The sequence below is a fragment of the Octodon degus genome, unplaced genomic scaffold, assembly GCF_000260255.1.
Source record: "Octodon degus isolate 3935 unplaced genomic scaffold, OctDeg1.0 scaffold00114, whole genome shotgun sequence".
Taxonomy (NCBI): Eukaryota; Metazoa; Chordata; class Mammalia; order Rodentia; family Octodontidae; genus Octodon; species Octodon degus.
In genome coordinates this window covers 7213658-7234256 of record NW_004524690.1, presented here as the reverse complement: position 1 = coordinate 7234256, position 20599 = coordinate 7213658, and the positions used below count along the sequence as shown (strand labels likewise).

General features: G+C 40.6%; 1 protein-coding gene across 5 annotated transcripts in view; it reads right to left on the bottom strand.

The window, feature by feature from the left end:
- Window positions 1-20599, bottom strand: part of Fam149a (family with sequence similarity 149 member A) — a 45334-nt gene that overhangs the window by 16697 nt on the left and 8038 nt on the right. For 3 of the 5 annotated variants that reach the window (XM_023699656.1, XM_023699654.1, XM_023699657.1), the window contains exons 1-3: window positions 3975-4057; window positions 2144-2286; window positions 556-681 (exon numbers count right to left, since the gene is read on the bottom strand). In XM_023699656.1, coding sequence (XP_023555424.1) covers window positions 556-681; window positions 2144-2229 — 212 coding nt within the window. In that variant the 5' untranslated portion in view covers window positions 2230-2286; window positions 3975-4057. Of the gene's footprint in view, window positions 1-555; window positions 682-2143; window positions 2287-3974; window positions 4114-4524; window positions 4636-20599 lie in introns of those variants that run through there. The other 2 variants (XM_023699658.1, XM_023699655.1) reach the window with 2 other exon arrangements.

Here is a 20599-nt window from a genome sequence, read left to right as displayed (position 1 = left end):
GAGGAATATAAAGCTACTTTCTCTGAATTCAGTGAGAAGAAAGATTTGTACTAATAGTGTTTGGACAGGATATCATGTCTGCATCTTGTACTATGAATAATCACTAAGAAGACAACCATATGCAATGTATTAATTATTGAAACTGTCCTAATACTCAGTTTTGAAGCTGTCTCATTGCTATTTGCTTCTCAATAAAATTATTTTTGAAAAACATTTAGGACCTGTCATAATGAGGTAGAGTTTGATTCTGTATCTATTCCACCTTACCAGTGCCTCTGGAACCGTGTTGAATGTTTTACACACACACACACACACACACACACACACACACACAGGAGACACACACATCATCATCATCATCATCATCATCATCATCATCATCATCATCGACTTGGAATCAGAAACACCTTGTAAAAATCATTCACTGTACCGGTCAAGCATTGAAATCTAAATCTGCATATTTGTTGGAGCTGAGGATCATGAGTGAGATGAATCAAAAATGATGACTAAAATACAGTTACAAATAGTTTTGGAAAATGACGTATGTGAACATACTCTCTGATGTTGCTGTCGGGTTCAGGGGCATCAGATAAGGGTTTGTGGCTGGCAGGAGTTGGCAGGCTGCCCTGGAAGTGTTGGAATCCTTCATCAGTTGGCAGGATGAGCTGTCTTCCTAATACTCTGCAAGAGAGAAAAAGAAGTTACTAACACTTGACCAGATAAGGGGAAAAGGTCTTATAGCTTTTAATTAGGGTATAAGCTGAATGTGGTGGAGTGTGGTGTCTGCAGTCTTAGCGATGTGTGAAAACAAGACAGAAGGACTGCAAGTTTCATGCTCAGTCTGAGTTACATAGACACATAGCCAGGCCCTATCTCAGAAAATCAACCAATCAATCAATCAAAAGGTGGAGAGCACTGGGAAGTAGCTCTGTGTGAAGTCCTTGGCTTCAATCCCCAGAACCACACCAAATAAATAGTAAGGTATAATAATTTACAGACACAGGCATTTCACAATGCAGTATGCATTGGCTCAGGAAAAGCATCATGGTGTTACAGAGAAAAAGGCAATTGTCTGAGAAGACAGGATGGCCTCTTCTGATCACAGACTAAGGAAGAGTTTGAGGTAAAGTCTTCCTCCCCTCCCTCTGGCACTGATTTCATTTACTTGTTTGTTTTCAGATACAAAACAGAATCAGAATTACCTTGTAGGTGTGTTAAACAGTTTATAGATAACCTATGTCAGACTCAGGTGTCTGAAGCAAAGATGGACACAGAGAAATTCTGTACATATTAGTATATTGCATAAATATATACCCATACATAATTACATATATACATATACATATATACACACATATACATACATATATACTACATATATATATGTGTATATATAAATATGTATGTGGCTCATGCACCTCATGACTCTATTTTCTCTCCACTTTAATCCTAACTACAAGATAACAGTGACAGGATGAAGTCTGATCTCCCTACTTTTTGGTAAGTGTACCATTCCCCAAAACATACACATCTACAGTTACTATCTAGTAGGGTATAATATATCTGTAAGGCAGGGGATAATGAAGGACGGAAAAGAAAAAAAAAATAGTTGTTTTTTTGTGAAGCTATCTAGTCAATCTAGCTAGGACATGCAAAGCCCATTTATATAGCATCACCCCCTATGCCAGAAATGGTGATGAGGTGGAAAGGTTCTGCTGTCCAGTCTCTCAGAAAATAACTGCTCTGCCCACCTGAGCCCACCTCAAATTTTTCTCTGTAAGGACAGACACCTATTGCACACCTATCTTCTGTGAAGGTGAAACACCCCTTTGGCTTGCATGTGTCACCTATGGACGCCATGTCTTTAGGAGCAAGAGCTAGTGACAGTGCACATGGGTCATGTTTCTCACCAGTGACAGTGCACATGGGTCATGTTTCTCAGCAGTGACAGTGTACATGGGTCATGTCATGTGTCGGTAGTTCCCAGAGCACCAAAATGACAGGATGGCCCTTGTCAGTAAATGCCTGTGTTCTGGGCACCTATTCGATTGGGTCAACTCAGTCCATCAAAATGTGCATCACATCGATGGGAAGAATGCCTACAAAGCCCACATCAGGAAGTGCCTTCAGAGGAGATCCCTACCTCAGATGGAGGGCTCTGCTTGCCCACTCACTGCATTCAGCCAGCAGGTTCTGGGTTTGGGCACCTACTTTCCCCTCGAATAACATTTCCTCCACCTCCCAAAATAACTGTTGCACTTTCTGGGCATTGGCTTTATCGAATTCCTATAACAGAAATGCAGTTAGTTATGAGTTATACAAATACGGTTTTCACAATAGGTGGCATTTATAAATTTAAAGTAACATTATACAGAAGGAAATATGACATGAAATGTGACAAGAATGTGGACCTGTACATTGACAGACATATGTACTCCCATTATTACTTTTTGATCAATTACATCTCATGGCAAATATTACATATCCTGCTCAGATTTCTTAACTGTAACAGAGATGACTTCTACTATGTGCATTATAAGAGTTATTTGAGGTTTTACATATAAAGTGTGACAAAAATAGAGCAAATACTTAAACACTTTAAGTAAGTATTATAGAAAAAGACATGCTGCAATTAATACCCTAAATATACTCCCTTTCAATTCGAACACACTCATCCTGTCACTCTTGCCACTTTCTGAAGCAGTTCCGGACTTCTTCTTTCATGAGTGGCTTTTCAATGGCTGCCTTGATGCTCTGAGTCAATTAACTTTCATGGAAATTTCTGTCAAATAAAAACACTCTGGTGTGGCTTTATCCACCTTATTCACCACATCTGGAGCTCTGTAACTTCTTGCTCTTTCCCAAAGTCAAAATTACCATCAAAAGTAAATATTTTAATCGATTTAGGACATCACAGCATGACGACAGCATAATTAAGAGTCTTACAAAGCAGGACACCCAAGAACATAGGGTAAGCATGTTCAAAGGAGGAGTCATGAATGGCAATGGTTCTACTACTGTAATAGTGCTTGTAAACGTAAGCATTCACTGTTTCTGAAACTCACATAACAGATACATAGGTGTGGGCGAGGCCCACCTACAGACATCAGCATGGATGTTCAAACCTCCACACACTTCCACACCCACATACACTTCACACCCCCACACACTCAGACACACCCACAGACATGTCCTTCATATAGCTGTGCTTAATGTACCACGTCCATTTGTGAAATACAAGCTATTTCTTCTTCTGATGATACAATGGAAAAAAAGAAATTGTTTTTGTAAAAAGAGTCATTAACCTTCTTCTAATGGATAAAGACTCTTTAAAATCCTCAGTTATGAGGGTGAGATCAACCTATCTTTCTCCTGTTTGCCTTGGGGAATTCTATAACAGGAGAAGCAACCCTGCACCATGGGCTCCAGGTGGTGTTTTCTCCTAGGAAAAAGCACCGCAGTGCATGTCCAGCTGGAGTTTTGGCAGCTAAGACTGCACATTCAAAAAGAACCAAAGTACAATTACAGTGAAGAGCTTCCCATAGGGTTAGAAAATAAAACTAAAATGTGGGTTTAGAATAAAAAAGGGTAGTCCCTAATTATGGAGGTGTTTCAGTTTTTACTTTTCAAAAATTGTTCTCTTGCTTGTGTTCCTAATTGCCAGACATTTAGCATTCCTAATTTCCAGAACTTCAGCCACAGGTAAAAAATCATAAAATGAAATGGGGCACAAGGTAAGGGTGACAAAACAAACTTACCAATAGCTAAGACTCTGGGCTATGAGATTGTGAGTAACTTTCATTGTTCTTTGTATTCCATTATTTTACCATTTTTACATGTAACATCAAATACTCATATGTATGTAAGGATGTAAGTGATAATGCTTTTATAAATGAGGACGTATTCTTGAACATATGAAAGTAATTCTTCATCAACTGTAATAACAGATTTATCCAAACTATTCTGAGACATACATCATCCCTCCAAGAATAAATTGAGCTCCTCTCTGTAGATAAGCCAGTGGTGGAACTCTGTGTTGAAGACCCATCCCATGAGTTGTGGGCTTCTGTGGGTGTACAGCTTCCACTGGACGAGAATGACGATGGGGATTCACTGCAGAAATGAACACAAACAACGGGAATATCACGTGCAGTAATGCAGAGGTTGTACTGTGCCTCAAGTAAATGACCTGACTGCTCTAGACTTTCCTCAAAGCATTGTTAATTTCACTGTGCACTCATTTCAGAATGTTTTGGCAATATACCATAGTCACTCATTTTTTGAGACAGGGTCTGCTATGCAGTCCAGGTTGGCAATGAACTCACTATGTAGTCCAGGTTGGCCTCAAACTTGCAGCAATCCTCTCACCTCAGGCTTCTGAGTGCTGGGATTACAGGCTGGGCCACTACTCCAGCCTGCATTTCACTTTCAGAGATTCATGTGGCTACTCACTGATACTGTTTCCTACATTTTTATGGGCATTTTTTTTTTTTAGCTAGCAGCATTTAACAGGTTAATTCTTACCTGGTATATTTATCAATGGCTTTCTGCACGTTTCTTGTAAAATATGTAGGCAAAAGGTCTTTGTTTTTCACAGCAACACTGGGCTTTCTAGGTCCTTCTGACAGTCCTCTTCTGCAAAATAAAATTAAACATGAAAAAAAACTCCTTAATACAATAATATTGTTTTATTCACGAAAACATAAATTTCATTTCTATATAGCTGCCTCTCTTCTGCACTACCCTGCTAAGTATGCAGTGCACCTATACACATCCTCTGGAAGTTAGCGTCCAGGTCCTTGACATTTTAATTTTTCTTAGAATTCAGATTTCCAATAACTTGAATGAATCTTTATGTGAGCTGGAAAAAGTACAACCTTTGGTGTATTTACAGCCAAAGAAGTAAATGGTGCCCAAAGTAGTTGGCAGTGCTCCAAACAAACTCACTGCAACCATTAAGGAGGAGCAGTGAATAGTGGGCTGGACTTCCGGTTGCCCTTACCTGGTCCTTTATACTGGTAAAATTCCACCAGCACTCCAGCAGCAAATCATTAATCCCTTGTTGGTTATGAAATACATCAAATTACTTTGAACCACTAAGAAACTACACAAGCATTCAGCTCATTTTACCTTAGCATTCTTGCTTGCTATGCATTCTGGGTTTTAGAAATGTTGACTATGTCAAATTTAATGGACAGCTAAAACAGGAGAAATATATAAATTTTAAATAAACTGTAAACTTAACTGTGTAGCACAGTTGAAGTTAATCATTAAAATGCTCCTTCGGTGAACCTCTTAAAGTATTTACTTTCCCCTGGTCAACGTATCTTCCTAATGTTAATGGCATACTATTTATAATATGCTATTGACAGCAGCACTATTATTTAATATAATAGCATACTATTTATATTATTTTAGTAGGAATCGTATTTTTTTAACAAAAATAAAATCTATGCTGTGTGACTTATGGTAGTGAATTAGAAAAAAATTTGAATTTTCAATATTTCTAACAAGAGCAACATTCTAATTTGCATTTAAAAGGAAAGAGGCTTTTTGTTTCCAATTAAAATAGTACCTAATTTTACAGCAGAGGATGCAGCTTGGTGGTGGAACACTTTCTTAGCATGTAAAAGATTCTAGGTTTCATCTCTAATATTACAACCAACAAGAAAATAGATAAACAAATGATACCTAATTATCAACATTTACATATTATTTTTAAATATAACTGGGACAATTCCTGCCTTTATTTATGTACCTAGGTAGTCTACAATAAAAGGGATTTTAAAATCAAATTGAGATTATGAATGGACAGTAGCCAAGACCATTTACCCTCCATAGTTACGTTGTCTACAACAGAAAATAATAGAATTATATGATTACTCCCTTTTATTGCTACAATACAATTGAATAATTCTGATAAAAGTGTTAAATGTACCAGATAAGTGAATAAAGAAAAGCGTTCATGCTAATAAATTGCTCTATTTTTAACCCTCCTGAGATGTTTTCAAAGCATTAAATATTCATTATTTACATTGCAACATTAGTTATACTCAATAACTTTTGTAAACTAAATATTGAACAAAAATTAAAAAGTATAAAATATTAAACACTAATCAAGTAAAATTACATCAAATAGATCAGTTTTGAACACTAATTATATACTCAAATAGGAGCTGATGTTACTGAGAAATAATACAGCATGGTAGAATAAAATTGGTTTTTTCATGCTATTTTGTAAGAGTGGATTAAAATTTACCCTCCAATAAGGTTTGTGGCAACTTAATTGTCCTAGACTCAAAATCTAGATGGGCAAAACAGTAACCACAGAGTACTGAGTCAGATGTATGTGTATATATGATTACATATGTATATAGTTTTATGTACATATATTTTGACTTTACTATGTCTATACCTATAGTAGTTTAATTTATAGATCAGTCACAGTATGTTATTATCCATGACAATTAACAATAAAATAGATTGATTATAGCAAGATTGAGAGCAGCACTACTCTTGTACTTTAGGGCCATGACTAATAAAATGAAGGTTACAAGAACACACGCACTCCAGTACTCGGGCAGGGAATCCAACGGCTGAGCAGTTACTGGTGAGCAGCACATACACCTGGACACACTGACCGAAGGGTGATTCACATCCTGAGCAGAGTGCAGTAGGGAAGTTAGAAAGCTTTGCTGTTCATTTTTCCATTTATTACTTTTGGACCACGCTTGAATGCAAGTAACTAAAACAAATTCTCCGATAAAGGACAAGGGCAGCTACCTTACAGTCAATATTTTTGGCATGTTTGTAAGACATCAAGTGGATGGAGTATGTAAAATGTCATCTTAGTCACTTCCTTGTAGCTGAGACAGAATACCCACACCTATATTTGCAGGAAGGAACTGGCATTAGGCCAGGGTCGGCTGGCTCCAAGGCAGACACAGATGGAGGAGGAGCCTTGCAGAGAGAAAGATGCTCAACCTTGCGTGGCCCAGAAGTAGAAAGAAGAGGAAGGAAAGGGGATAAGAATGGATCCTTTCAGGTCACATCACAGCGACCCGCCTCCAATGGGGGCCCACCTCCTAGGAGCACACTCAGCTACAGAATCCTCTGATGAGTATGCAGGACCATCGCCCAGTCCCTTTCCATACACAGTGGGGGTGAGGACGCGTGTTTTAAATTTAAACCATAACAATTGTCTATGTGTGATATAGTGCCAAATCCACCTGGTTTACGTATCACTGCTATTATTACCACATGCTACCATACGAAAACACTCATGTTGTTTCTTGGCACTACCCCAGCATTCTGTACTATGTAGCTCTCTTTGGCATGTTAAGTTTTCCTTGTGATCTTGACACCTTAGTGCTTGTCACACAAGCCCTGCTTTGTAGGAAGAATCAATCCGTGGTGATTACATTAACAATGAAAACAGACCACACTGTTACTCTATAAACACTCTTCACATTTATGCAATGAGACAGAAGAGTACAACAAAAGATTACATTTTAACCATATATTAAAATATTCTCCAAATTCAGGATATTTCCAAAGTAAGTTAAAACTTTTTACAGAGAAAAAAAAATCATAGGTATTCATCTACCCTAGAAATGACTTGTATAACCAAATATAGCCTCTGTTTATTCACTGCCAGGATTGAACTCAGGCCCTTGTGCTTGCCAGGCAAGCACTTATTCTACTGAGCTATCTCCCCTGCCCCATTTTTTACTTTAATATATCTGACTTTGGTGTTATTTGAAATCAAATTTCACTAATCTAAAGCATGCAACTTTGCTTTATTTTCTATAGGCAAACTAAAATAAACTAAAAAGAAAAATATGTTCGAATGGGCAGCTAATTTTTTTCCTACTCAGGACTGTAATCACAAATAGGAGATCTTGAGGAGACAGGCCAAGGTAAGTAGGAAGCTCCACCGGATCACAGGAATGTCTATAAAACAGATGCTTTACAACACTAACTCTATGCCATTTCTGCACTTTTCTTTCCTTTGCTCTTTTTCTTAATGTATTTTAGTACAGGTCCTACAGGGTCTCACTATGTAGACTGGACTTGTAGTTTTCCTGTTTTCACACTCCCAACCATGCCCAGTCTCAATCGCCATCTCAGTGCTCCCCGAGGGGGGGGCCTGCATGGCAAGCTGGGAATTAAGCCCCAGCTACTGGGCTCTAAGTAGGTGCGTTAGTCCACTGAGCTATCTGACCAGCCCCTCTCTGCTCTTTGATGTCTCATGTCCTTCCATAAAATCCCTTGAAAAGTTCAGTGTAATAAGATATGAATTTGACCACACAAGGTAGAAGAGACTGGATGCTATGGCTTGTGTCTAAACGTCCCCCGAAGCTGCATGCAGTCATAGGTGGGGCTTTTTGGAGGTGACTGGATCTAGAGTATGTGACGCTGAGATTAAGGATGTGATGTTAGGATTAATGGTGTAATGCTAGGATTAAAGGTGCCCCCAAGGGGTCTATCTTGGATAGACGATAAGGCAGAGAAATAGAGCTGCTGCTTGTTGTTGCTGCCTGCCATGAATTGTTTCTCCTCAGCCATGCAACCCCTGCCTTGGAGTCAGTCAACTAAGAAGTGAAACCTCTGCAAATTGTGAGCTGAATAAACCTTGCCTCCTTTAATGTTGGGTGTCCAGTATTTTGTCACACAATAAGAAAGGTAACAGAGACACTGGGTAAAGGATTGGTGCCCATAGGTCAGTGACTGCTGAAGATGGCCTAGAAGATAGAGATGGAGCTCCTACTGGGATGCAGCCCAGTAGCCTGCATGTCTCTCTAGGAACTAGAAGTTACTAACACCATAAATACCAGACAGAGCCTTAACATATGTCTTTTTAATAGAATGTTTCAGTCCTTTGATTTCCCTGTCATCTAACCAAGTATTGAACTATTGTTCTGTGAATAATGTTGAACAGCTTGAATCCTCTGTAAACTATCAACTTCTACGTGTTCTAAGCAGTTTAAGAAAGTGTACAAACTTATAGGATGTATCTTATTTGTCTTACTCACTTTTCTTGTTGCTGAGACAAAAATACCCAGTACACAAAGTTAAAGGGGGAAAGGTTTATTTCAGTTCAATGTTCATAGACGCTTCATAAACAGTCGGTGGCAGGTGAGGCAGAAAGCAGCCGCCTTCCCTTCCCTTTTTATCTCATCTAGGCCGCAAGCCTATTGGATGATGGCACCCACGCCCAGGGCAGGCCTTTCCTTATCCAAACCCAGAACTGTGCTAAACCAATCATTGTGCTAATTAAGTTATCACATGCCCTAAATCCAGGCAACTCCAAAAACCCCACTTATGAGCACATGATAGGTAAGGGCTCATCTAGATACAGTGCAGGCCATAACACTATCCTATAAATATTCTAAAACTTCAATGCAATGGAATTTCTGTTCTGGTTAAATTACTTAACACAGAGACACGTGACAGTTTTGAGCTAGTTCCTTTATTTCTTACGTTTGGCTATTATAAAATACTGCTTCTGGCCACAGTTCAGTGTGGGGTGGAGATCTCTACTGCCTATGGCAGACTTAAGTGCAATCACCAAATTGCGCTGCACTCAATTATGCGTCCAAGTGAGCGCTGAGTCCCAAGCTCCATGCATCTCTACTCCAGCCTCCAGGAAAGCGATTTCATTGTCACTTTGACTTTTCTCAGGGTGCTTCTCAATAGTCTGCAAACTGCTTCCAAGCAGCCCCAGATTCAGATTATAAGCAATGATCACAACTTTGAAACTGCGGTTCTATCTGAAAGGGTTATCAAGAAGGAGCACGTTTTCTGGCAGGGTTAACACCCAGGGTGGTCTTCTGGACTACACGGCAAACACAGGCAAGGAGACCAAGAGGAAACTGCTCCTCCTGCATGGGCACTCTTTGCTGCCCTCCCTTAGGCCAGGTGTACGCCCAACCTTTGGGGACCAACAGTCACCTCTAATGCGATGAGTGCTTCTGGAAGCCAGTGGGCAACTTCACCCGGGAGGCCAGCAGGAGTCAGCACGCACGCCGTGATTTCATGAATGGAATTAGGAAAACACAGAGCAGATGGGTTCCTGCTTTTCAGGCAGGAAAACATTCACGCACATTACACAAAAATAGTACACGAAGGACAATTTTAAATTCCACCCCCTCTCCCAGAGGAAGACTTACCCAATCACAATCAGCTGGAGGCCTTGGTTCTCCTCCCCCGGTCCTGGCCTTGCACCCCGAGGCCTGGGCGCCGCGGGACGGTGGCACCTCGCGCCGGGCCCCCGCAGGCAGCCGGCGGCCGAACGCCCCCGCGCCCCTTGGGCCACGGCTCCGCGCCCGCCCAGCCCTGCACCCAGCCGCTAACCCTGCACAGGCGGCCGGGGCGCGCCCAGGAGCCCAGGGGCGCTGCTCACAGGCTCTGCGCAGCCCATGGGCGCTGCTGCTTATGGGACGCCCCGTGCGCCTTCGCCCTCTAGAATCCTGCCCAGCAAAGGCCGGATTCCGGGGTCGCTGGACGCGCCACCGGGCAACTCCGCAACCGCCTTCCGCTCTGTGTCCCTGGCTGCCGCGCCCTTCGCCCTGGTCAAGCGGGACGCGGTGGGGGTCTACTGCACGCCCTCTCAGATCCCCGCCTGCGCTTTCTGCCTCCGCCCACTAGCTCCTGCTTTGTGTGGGCGCGCCAGTCTCCACGTAGCGATCCCTGGAAAAGCAGGCGACTGCCCAGTCTCCCTGGCAGAGGCCGGATTCCATGATCTGGTGACCAGAGCTCTTGGCCTCCTAGTGCCGACCCCAACCCTCCATGGGCCCTCTGGGCACACCCAGGTCTGCTCTTCTGTCCCCTTCCTAGAGTTGTCTGGCGAACAGAGACAGAAGGTTCCTGGCTTATCTCTCTGAAACAGAATTTAAATTCACAAGAGAAAGAGGAAGAACTACAGAAGACACTCCCCCCCCACACACACACACTTAAGGTGTGGGGCGCATGATTAGGGTGGGTGTGCGTCTGATAGAAAAAAATGAAGCCTCACAACTGGTAGCAACATACATTATTGCTCAATTAATAGGAAATCCGGGGCCAATTATGTCCACTAAAGATTTATATCTTTTTATCTCTGGTCTATCTGAAAGTAGATGCTTTTGTCACAAACTGTAAATTTCCTAGAAACCTGAGCACATCCTTGCTGTTTGGTTTATTAGTATGTGCTTATTTCAATTTGGAGTCACACAGCTATACCAGAGTCACCAAACTCCATAGTAGCAGACCGGAAATCAGCAAGTCATCACCTTTTATAAGCTAAAGGAAACAGGAGTGAGGTAACAGGGATAAAGTATATCCTGAAAGCCAGGTCTGAGGGTAGGTGCTGCTCATGGCATTATTTTCTCCATCAAATTTTTAAAATAATTACAATTAAGAAAGCAGGTGGTGGAGCATTTCCCATCCCTGTACTGCCCTGACAACTCTCCTTGTAGAACCAAGGCCCTCTGTGCCTGAACAGGACCAGGAAACCCATCTATTCCTGCATTTGCAAGGGTGTTTGTTTTTGAGGGTGGCCTGGGCTGACCTCAAGCTTATGATCCTCCTGCTTTGGCCTCCTGAGTAGCTGAGATTACAGGTGTGCACTACTACCAGACGTTTAGTATGTTTGGATCTTAATATTCAGCTTCTCTTTTTGTTTCCCTGTCACATTCATACGCTCCTTTACAATAAAAATAGTGTTAGCAGGTCAATGTTTACTTCAAATACCATCTCTGCGTTTGAGCTGTTATTGAATAGCGTACTGCCCTAAACTAAATGAATTAAAGTGACAGGCATGGAGCTAGGTGTGTAGCTTGATGGTACCGTACTTGATTAGCATACATAAAAGGCTGGGATCAATTTCCTGCTCTTTAGAAGAAAAACAACACAAAAACCCAACCATTCTGGGATTTGCTGAATCTACAGAGTTCAGGAATGCTGGCAAGCTTGGTTGAGTATGCATCAGCTCCATGGGGGGAGGTGCTTTTATAGTTGTCTGGAGGCAGCCTGGCCTGGATGGTCTAAGTGGCTCCACTCCAGTGTCTACACCAGAAGGCAGAGGGGTGGCTGGAAGCTGGGGCCCAGCGGGGCCTGACTTTCCTTTAGTCTAGCTACTTCCCAAGCAGTCAGTCCCTCTAACAGGGTATTTCATATTCTGCATCATCGCTGAGGGCTTCCAAAACCAAGGTAGAAACTCCAACAAAGCACCATTAAAGGCTGACCTGAAACTGGTGTTGTATACTTCCACTGTATTGCCTAAGTCAAATAGTTACAAAATTGAAGGTTTGGAGAGTAGATCCCACTTCTCGATAGAAAGAATGTCAAGGTATCTGCAGACACTTTAATCCCACCCCCCATTCTCATGTTGGTCATGAACTATTTGTAGTCCTCCTAAAGGCACAGTGCACTCAGCCTCCTCAAGGTCCTCAGAAGTCTCATCACTGAAGTCATGCCCAGGTGTGGGTGAGGCACTTCCTTCCTATCTGAAGACCTGCAAACTAAAGAGAAGAGGGAGCCTCCTTCCACACATCCCATGAACAGTGATGAGCCGGAGACAGGAAAGCTGCCACTGAAGCTCTTATATTCAAGAGGACCGGGAGCAGGTGGCACATAGCAGTCTCTGGTCCGCAGCAAGCTCATGCTACCAGTTCCTGAAGAAGACCTCCATCTTCTTGCCTTCTCCCCAGCCCTCAACCCACCCTCGGGGCTCTGGCTTCCACTCTGACATGTCCTGGAGGCTAAGAAATGGCCCAAGTTTGTAACTGACCAAATGACTTCACATCAGGCTTCCTCCTGAGGATGCTGGAGAAGGGGATCTAATGGTCTGAGCCCCTTTTAATCTAAGCCAGTGGTGCTTCCACCAAAAAAATTCTCTGATAACCTGGTTGGTTTTGTTTAAATCAGAGTTCTCTCCAGTAGCCTCAAGTTACCTTTCTGAGCCAAGTCCTTGGTACTCAGAGTGCTATGCAACAATTCTCCCTAAGATCTTGAACAGCCTTCTGGTTTAACTTAATTTTAGAGGGTCTAGGAGGAGACTCTAAATCTAAATCAGAGTGTGCTGAGCCATTTTTTTCTTTTCTTTTTAAATGCATTTGGTGGTTACAGGGTCTCACTACGCAGCTCAGACTCAGCGATCCTCCTGTTTTCAGCCTCCCCAGCGCTGGGATTACAGGTGTGTGCCACCACGCCTGGACTCTGTGGCTGTCTCAGCACCAAGCAGGCCCTTTAGTCTGCTGAGCTATCTCACCAGCCCCCATGTGCTGAACTTTCAATTCAACTCTATACTGCCAAAACTTTTATCTATGCACAGAGACTGTTACTTAGTTTTCCCTAGGCAGATGGTTTATATTTAGGTCCAAAAGTCCTGACTTGTGTTTCCTAAGATTTTTGCTCCACATCTGGACAATTCCCTTTCTTTGCTCAAATTTAAAAGCCTGTTATTTTTAATCTTTTGTTTATATATTTATTTCATACAGGGTCTCGCTATGCAGCTCAGACTCTTAGTGATCCTCCTGTCTCAGCCTCCCCAGCTCTGGGATACAGGCATGCACCACCACGCAGGAATTGAACCTGAGTCCTTGCACTTGCCAGGCAAGCACTTAGACTTCTGAGCTACCTCCCTGGTCCCAAAACCTTTTATTTTATTTTTTTATTTAGTTTTTGTATTTTGGGGGGAGAATTATTTTTTAGGTGAGGTTTAATTTTTGATTTTGGTGCCGAGGACCGAACCCAGAATTCCAGCTTGCTAGGCAAGCATTCTACTGCTTAGCTAAATGCCCAGCTCCTCTAATTCCAAAACGTAAAGCAGTAATGCTGCTTAAAGATGAAAATGATAAAATTTTCTAATTAGATTTCTCTAGACTACCAGTAGATATATGATGTGAGCACACATAATTTTAGATATTCTAGAGCCCATGTTAATAAAATTAAAAGGGTGAAAGTAATTTTATAATGTATTATTGAATCCATTATATCATTTTAATGTAATTAATAATAAGGCAATGTAATTAATAATAAGGCATTTTGAATCTTTAGTACTAAGCCTTTGAAATATAGTGTGTATTGAGACTATATTATAAGCATTAATAGTAGTGTACTGCTAGTGTAGTAGCTACTGTATGGGAAAACAGCTCTAAAATCTCATAACTTTTATTTTTAAGAACAATAAACATTTTAAGATTATACAACTCTTATCTCAGTCTGAAGTTGTGAAGCATATAGATAAGCAAGAGATAGCATATAAATGCACATCTATTATATTTCTCTTCTAAATATGTTCTTATTTTTAGTAGTGGCTGTAAATACAACCAACACAGAGTTAAGTGTCCAATTATCAGAACAAAATTAAAAATTTTGCTAGATTACCCTTGAAGATACACAGAAATATACTTAGGCTGTTGAAATGGTCAAATATTCTAGATTTCAATACGAGTTATAAAAGAAAATATATTTGTCTTAATATTTGTAATTTCATTTAGCTTTTTAATTCAATTTGAGTGCATCACGGTAAGTTGTTTGGTCAAACTTTATTCTGCATGTGTCTGTGAAAGGTTCTGGGGAGCAAGGCTAACATTTAAGTCACTAGATGACTAGTATACAAATAATTCCATACCCTTTTTTGAATGTTTTGCAATCTAATGGGAAGAGTCCTTGGATTAGTAATTTTAGTAATTGAAAAAGAACCTCAATTCCTGATAAAGAAATAGTATCTGCTTCAAATACTGTCAGAGAACTAATTAGGATGGATTAGTGAAGTCGTACCTGTAATCATTAATTTTAACTCAGTGGTTTTTGAATAAAGCAGATGACCCTCCACAGGTGAATGGCCTCATTTAATGAACTAAAGCCCTCAAGGAAACAAAGCCTGACTGCCCTTAAGGAAGAAGAAGGGTGGCACTTAGTTACGGGTAATGCTGTCAATATTGGTCTAGCAGTTGTGACTAATAATATTCTTAAAAAATGACTTTAAAAGGCATCGGTTGTGACTAAAAGTATTCTGAAATTTTTTAAAATTTATTTTAAAATACTCGCATTAGCTTTCTGTACCTTATTTTCTGTGGGGTTTGAGATGGGACCCTGGGTTTTGTGCATGCTAGGCAAGCGCTCTGCTCTGGAGGGGATTTGACTGACCTTATCAGATACAAAAGCTCCAACTCTTGTTGCATAGGTCTTGCTTTATCTTGGTCTTAACCATCCACAGAAAAGTATAAAAACGAAGTATAAGAAGTTAAGCCATGGTGTTATGTTGAGCTGTAGGGGACTCAGGTCAACAATTTCTGACACTGCCAGTCAAATGGAAGACCCAATACTATTATGGATTACTGGACTCTTTTAGAATATTTTGCTAAGTTAACACATCTATAATATTCAAATGACGGAACTACAGAAAGGGGGATATATAAATGAATGTCCATTTTGTATCTGTGTATTCAAAATGGTTAGGATAGATATATAGTTACATTCTCTTAATGAATACAGGAATGTGTTCTAATAGTGTTTGTAAATAGGATATCATGTCTGCATGTTGTACAGCAAATAACCACTAGGAAGAGAGTATGCAATGTGTTAATTATTGAAACTGTTCTACAAATTTGATTTGAAACTGTCTCATTGCTATTTGTCCCTCAATAAAATTATCGTAAAAAAAAAAAAAAGAAAGAAAAAAAAAATGCTGCTAAGCTAGAAAAAAAAAATGTTTTCATGTAATATTAACCGATAGCCGCTGGATGTCGCCATTTTCCTTAGTTCGTCAGTACAAAAATATTGCCCATACAGATTTGAATAATGTTATCATGTGCAAGATTTAAGATGCACTGAATTTTCATTCCAGAATAGATGGAGGATCCTGTTTAACAGACCAGAAATCACTGTTGGAATGATCAATATCTGGTATACAGTGCACAGCGAATATCACGATACTATAGTCCAAAGGGTGAAACACTGTCATCCTCACCCCACACAACGAGGGCCAGAGGCCTCCGTACCATTCTAAAAGGTGGCTACTCTTCTGTGAGGGATAAAAAAAAACATAGTCAGCAACATCGCATAAATCACCACAGACAAAAAAGTTTCGTCCAAATCCCAGACCAGTTCAGTCTGCCTTCAAAAGTTTACCTGATAAAGATTTGTCTCAAACCAATTTGCTCATTTATTTCATCATGCCTACTGAATTTCAAGTATCTCAAATATGTTTTCTAAAAGGAATGGTGAACCTTTTAGTGCTTTCAATGATGAGAAACAGCTGGCTGCTGCACCTCTGCCATAGAATTGCCACCACCATTCTCTAACAGTGACATTTCTTAATCCTGTGCCACATGGCTAGCCCCACCTGAAGCACTTGATATGTCTGTACATTTAAGTTTCACAGTCATTCACCAGAGGGAGCAGTGCCATTAGCACCATTCTGCAGGTTAGAAAACTGAGGTGTAGCGAAGTTGATGGGCTGGCGGGGGCCACAGAGAAGCGAGGCTCCGGGTAGCATGGCTTCCTCACATGTACATCAGGCTGTACGAAGCATACCCAAAACCCTCTACAGATAACCCAGAGATGCTAAAGCTCATACATTTAGCAAAGAGTAGAGGACTTTTAAGCTCATAGGGAAACTGTCTAAAAGCGATACAGCAGATGAAACTATGCAAGACTTTTAGGATTGATAATAAAACTTGAAAGTCCTAGGTAATACAGAGTGTCACAGGCTCATTTAACATCACAAGATGATACAATTAGCATTTTACTCAAACTAAGTCACCTGACTTTGGAAGCCCAAACTTTGAAATAAATGTTCAAATCTATACAGCATAGTAATTATCAGTCGATACCATCAGAAATTATCAGTATTATACTATATTGGACCAGAAAAACAGAAATTCCACGCCTCAATCCAATATGCTAAATAAAAATGCTCAATGACATTGCAGAGATCTTATATTTTCCTTACATGTAAGGATTTTTTCTTTAAATGTGAGTAAAGCACAGTAGAAAATTAAAGCACAGGAGAAAGTAAAGCACAGTAGAAAAATTCTGAAAATCTATTTTCTCCAAAAAATTATGTCTTTCAAAATAAAAACAACTGTCCAAATATATTCCATGAAGAATTGTTTCCCAACAATAATATGCATATGTACAAATTTTCCTAAACTGTGCTTTCTATTGTTGAATTTTTTTTCTTTTAAATAGTGAAGCAGAACAAAATAACTTGGTAGTAATTGACAGTTCTCTACTTAAATTAGTGCTGTATTTTTATGTAATTGGAATATTAAAATATAATTGATTGTTATTCTCTAGTTTACAATTTGCAAATTCATCTACTTGCTTCAGTCTCCCTGTAGTAGGGTATTTTTGTGTTCTTTTCAGACATATGAAGAACAAAAATTCGAGTCACCTGAGCTGAGGCATGGGCTCCCAGCTGGGGTCAGGCAGGGTGACCACATTCTTTCTTGAGCGCTAACACTATAAACAAGTGTGTACTGGTAGGGGTCTACCCAGTGATGTGTTTTAAGTTTTGTGCTTTTGGTGGTTGGAGAATTGGCTGTGTAAAATGGTCCCTGAGCATCAGGCTGAATGCTGCTTATTGCTCCTAAGCACAAGGAGGCCGCGACACATCTTGTGCAGGAAATCTGCAAATTGCACTAGGCATGATTTATTGTGCTATTACTAGTCATCAGTTTAATGTAAATGAATCAATCATATTATTGGGAATAATGAGAATCAATTCTTTTACCTATATCACTGTTCATGTTTATAAAATTCTATATGATGTCTTCCAAAAGCTATTATTTAACTTCAAAACTACATTAGAGTATCATAATCATGAAACAACCTTAGAATACTAGAACTGGGAATGTGCATAAGCTTCATATTTAGCTCCTAAAGTAGGCAGGTCTAATCACGGTTGGTGGCACCCACTGTCTTCTGAGCACACTGCATTTTGCTTATCAGACTACGGTTGAATTCTGTGGCTCTCAAATTTTAACATGAACCTAAATCCCCTATACACTTATGAAAACATAAGTTGCTGGATCCTAAGTTGCCCAGAGTTTTTGTTCCAGCAATTCAGGAGTGAGAATTTGGACTTCTCACAATCTCAAGGGTTGCTGCTGCTGTTAGACCTCACTACTCTGTTTTACTGCATTACCACCCACACTGTCAACCAACACTGCTTGAGCTCAGGAGTCAGGTCACACTTAGCCTTGCACTTCAGGCTCAGAACATAATAAGTTTTAATCAGTGTGTTAAGAAGAAGAGGAACTCATCAAAGCCTTTACCTTCCAAAGGAGTAAAGTGAGACCAAGGCACTCTGTTCAGACCAGGACCCAACCCCAAGTCCTGCAAACTGCCAGCGCACGATGCTCCTCAGCAGGCATTCTCCTGTGCTTTGCGTGGGTGTCATGGGCAAAATTCATTTTATCTTTGGGTGGCGACACCAGCAGAAGAACACCCTTTCCAAACACAAAACTATGACAGAACTGGCCAATTTGTGGAAACAGAGGATACTTAAGAAAATCTGAGGACTGAGGCAAAGGAGATGCTTTGAAGAATGCAGAGATTCTAGTTCTTCATGCTCCCGTACTTGCAACTGACCAAACTCAAAAGGCAACTCAGAGTGCCAAGCATGGTCAGGACAACTACGCTCTTGCTATTTGTTTCAATCCTCTAAAAAGCAAAGGCCGACTCGTCCACTACTGGCTGCAGCACTCAGAACAGAAGCAGGCATGAAAATGCTTCACAGGCAACTTTACTTCTCCTGTAGGCCCTGGAAGATGCCAGCATAGAAATTTGCAAGGTTACAAAATAAAGACCAGAATTTTTCGCATTCAGTCTCAGAGGTTACATCAGCAGCCCCTTGAAATGCAATTAAATGCAGTAGGTGTGCCTCTTGGTCAGTGCAAAGCTGAACAACCAGGACATAAGAGCGAAGGTTTATTGCCAACAGCAAGTAGAACACTAGATAAGTCTCAAAGCAATGCTTGCTCCACAAAGGAAGCAAGGAGCTGTGGCAGGGAGCACTGCACATTCCTGGAGGAAACACCTGTCATTGCATGGGGCATGGTGTGGTGGTCACACTCCTGTGAACCCAAGGTTTCCCGTTACAAGTCACATATTCACAAAGAGGATGGAAACAGGCCTGGGTGCGGAACATAGTCAGTCTAAAGTGAGCAAAGTTGCCCCCAGATCACCTAAAACGAGTGAATTAAAGTGACTGAGACTTTGCCTGGTTCTTTGCAAATTGCTCTGGAAGCCTCTGAAGCAGAGCAAACCTCCAAAGCAGCGTTAACAGAGATGTGAAGTCCACTGCCCCATAGGCCTTGCTCCCAGCCAGCAGTCCGTTCAAGAACAGGTCTTCCTAGTATGCATTTTGATTCTTATTTACACTTTCAGTTAGGGAGGGAGAAAGGGCAAAGGAAGAGAAAAAGTGGGAAAAGAAGGATACAATGGAAGCAAAGCTTTATAAAAGAGGAGAATAGAGGTGGAAAGGAAGAGAAGGGAAGAGGAAAAAGAGGAGTTAAGATATATCATGTACAGGTACAAATTCTCTATGATGACTATGACCGTTTTATATATCTGACTGGTACCAGGACACTTAGTATAAAAGAAAAGAATAGTCTTGCTGTCCCCAAAAGTACTTGCCTCACTGCCTACAAAAGGAATTAGCCAAGCAGCAATATGAAATTGTCATACAATATGAAAAAGTTTAGCTTTCTACTTCCAACTCTTTAGAATAGCTATTGTATTTTAAAAATGGAAATAACAAATGCTGGCAAGGGCGTAGAGAAACTTGGGTTTGTGTGCATTATTGGTAGAAGTATGAATTCAGGCAACTACTATTAGAAAAACCCTTTGACAGCTTCTCAAAAGTTAATCATGAAATTACCATGTAATTCAACAATCTTTTTTAGAATATACACAAAAATATGAAAATCAGGGACTTTGATGCTCCTATACCAATGCTCACAGTAGTATCATTCATAACAGTAAAAAATTAACCAAATGTCCTCAATAGATGAGTAATAGATTAATAACAAAATGTAATACACATACAGTAGAATGCTATTCAGACTTCAAAAGGAGTAAAAAATCAAATTCATACTACAGTTGGGGTGAACTTTAAAAATGTAATGCTAAGCAAAATAGGCCAGACACAAAGGGACAAATACTAGATGATTTTGCTTCCGTGAGGTACCTAGGGTACTCACATCCATATGGACAGAAGGCAGAGTGCTGGCTGTCAGGCGCTAGGGAGAGGAAGGGTGAGGAGTTAGTTTTTCTTTTAGGTGATGAAAAGTCCCAGAGCTGCACAGTGATAGTATTAGGTTCTATAGAGGAACAGAATCAAAAGAAGACACGAGTGTGACCAGGGGAAGAGATCCATTAGGTGAGGTGACAGGATCAGGAGAGTGCACAGTGGCAAGTGGAGCTCTGGAGAGCCAGAGAACCCAGGGGCTGTGCAGCCCAAGAGGGGGAAGCCACCAAGAGGGGCCAGCGCTAACTGAATTCATGCACCTACAATATATGGATGGCAATGGAATACCCATTTCTGACAAAATAAAAATGGGGATATAAATGAAGGACCATTTAGTAGTGAAATATATATATA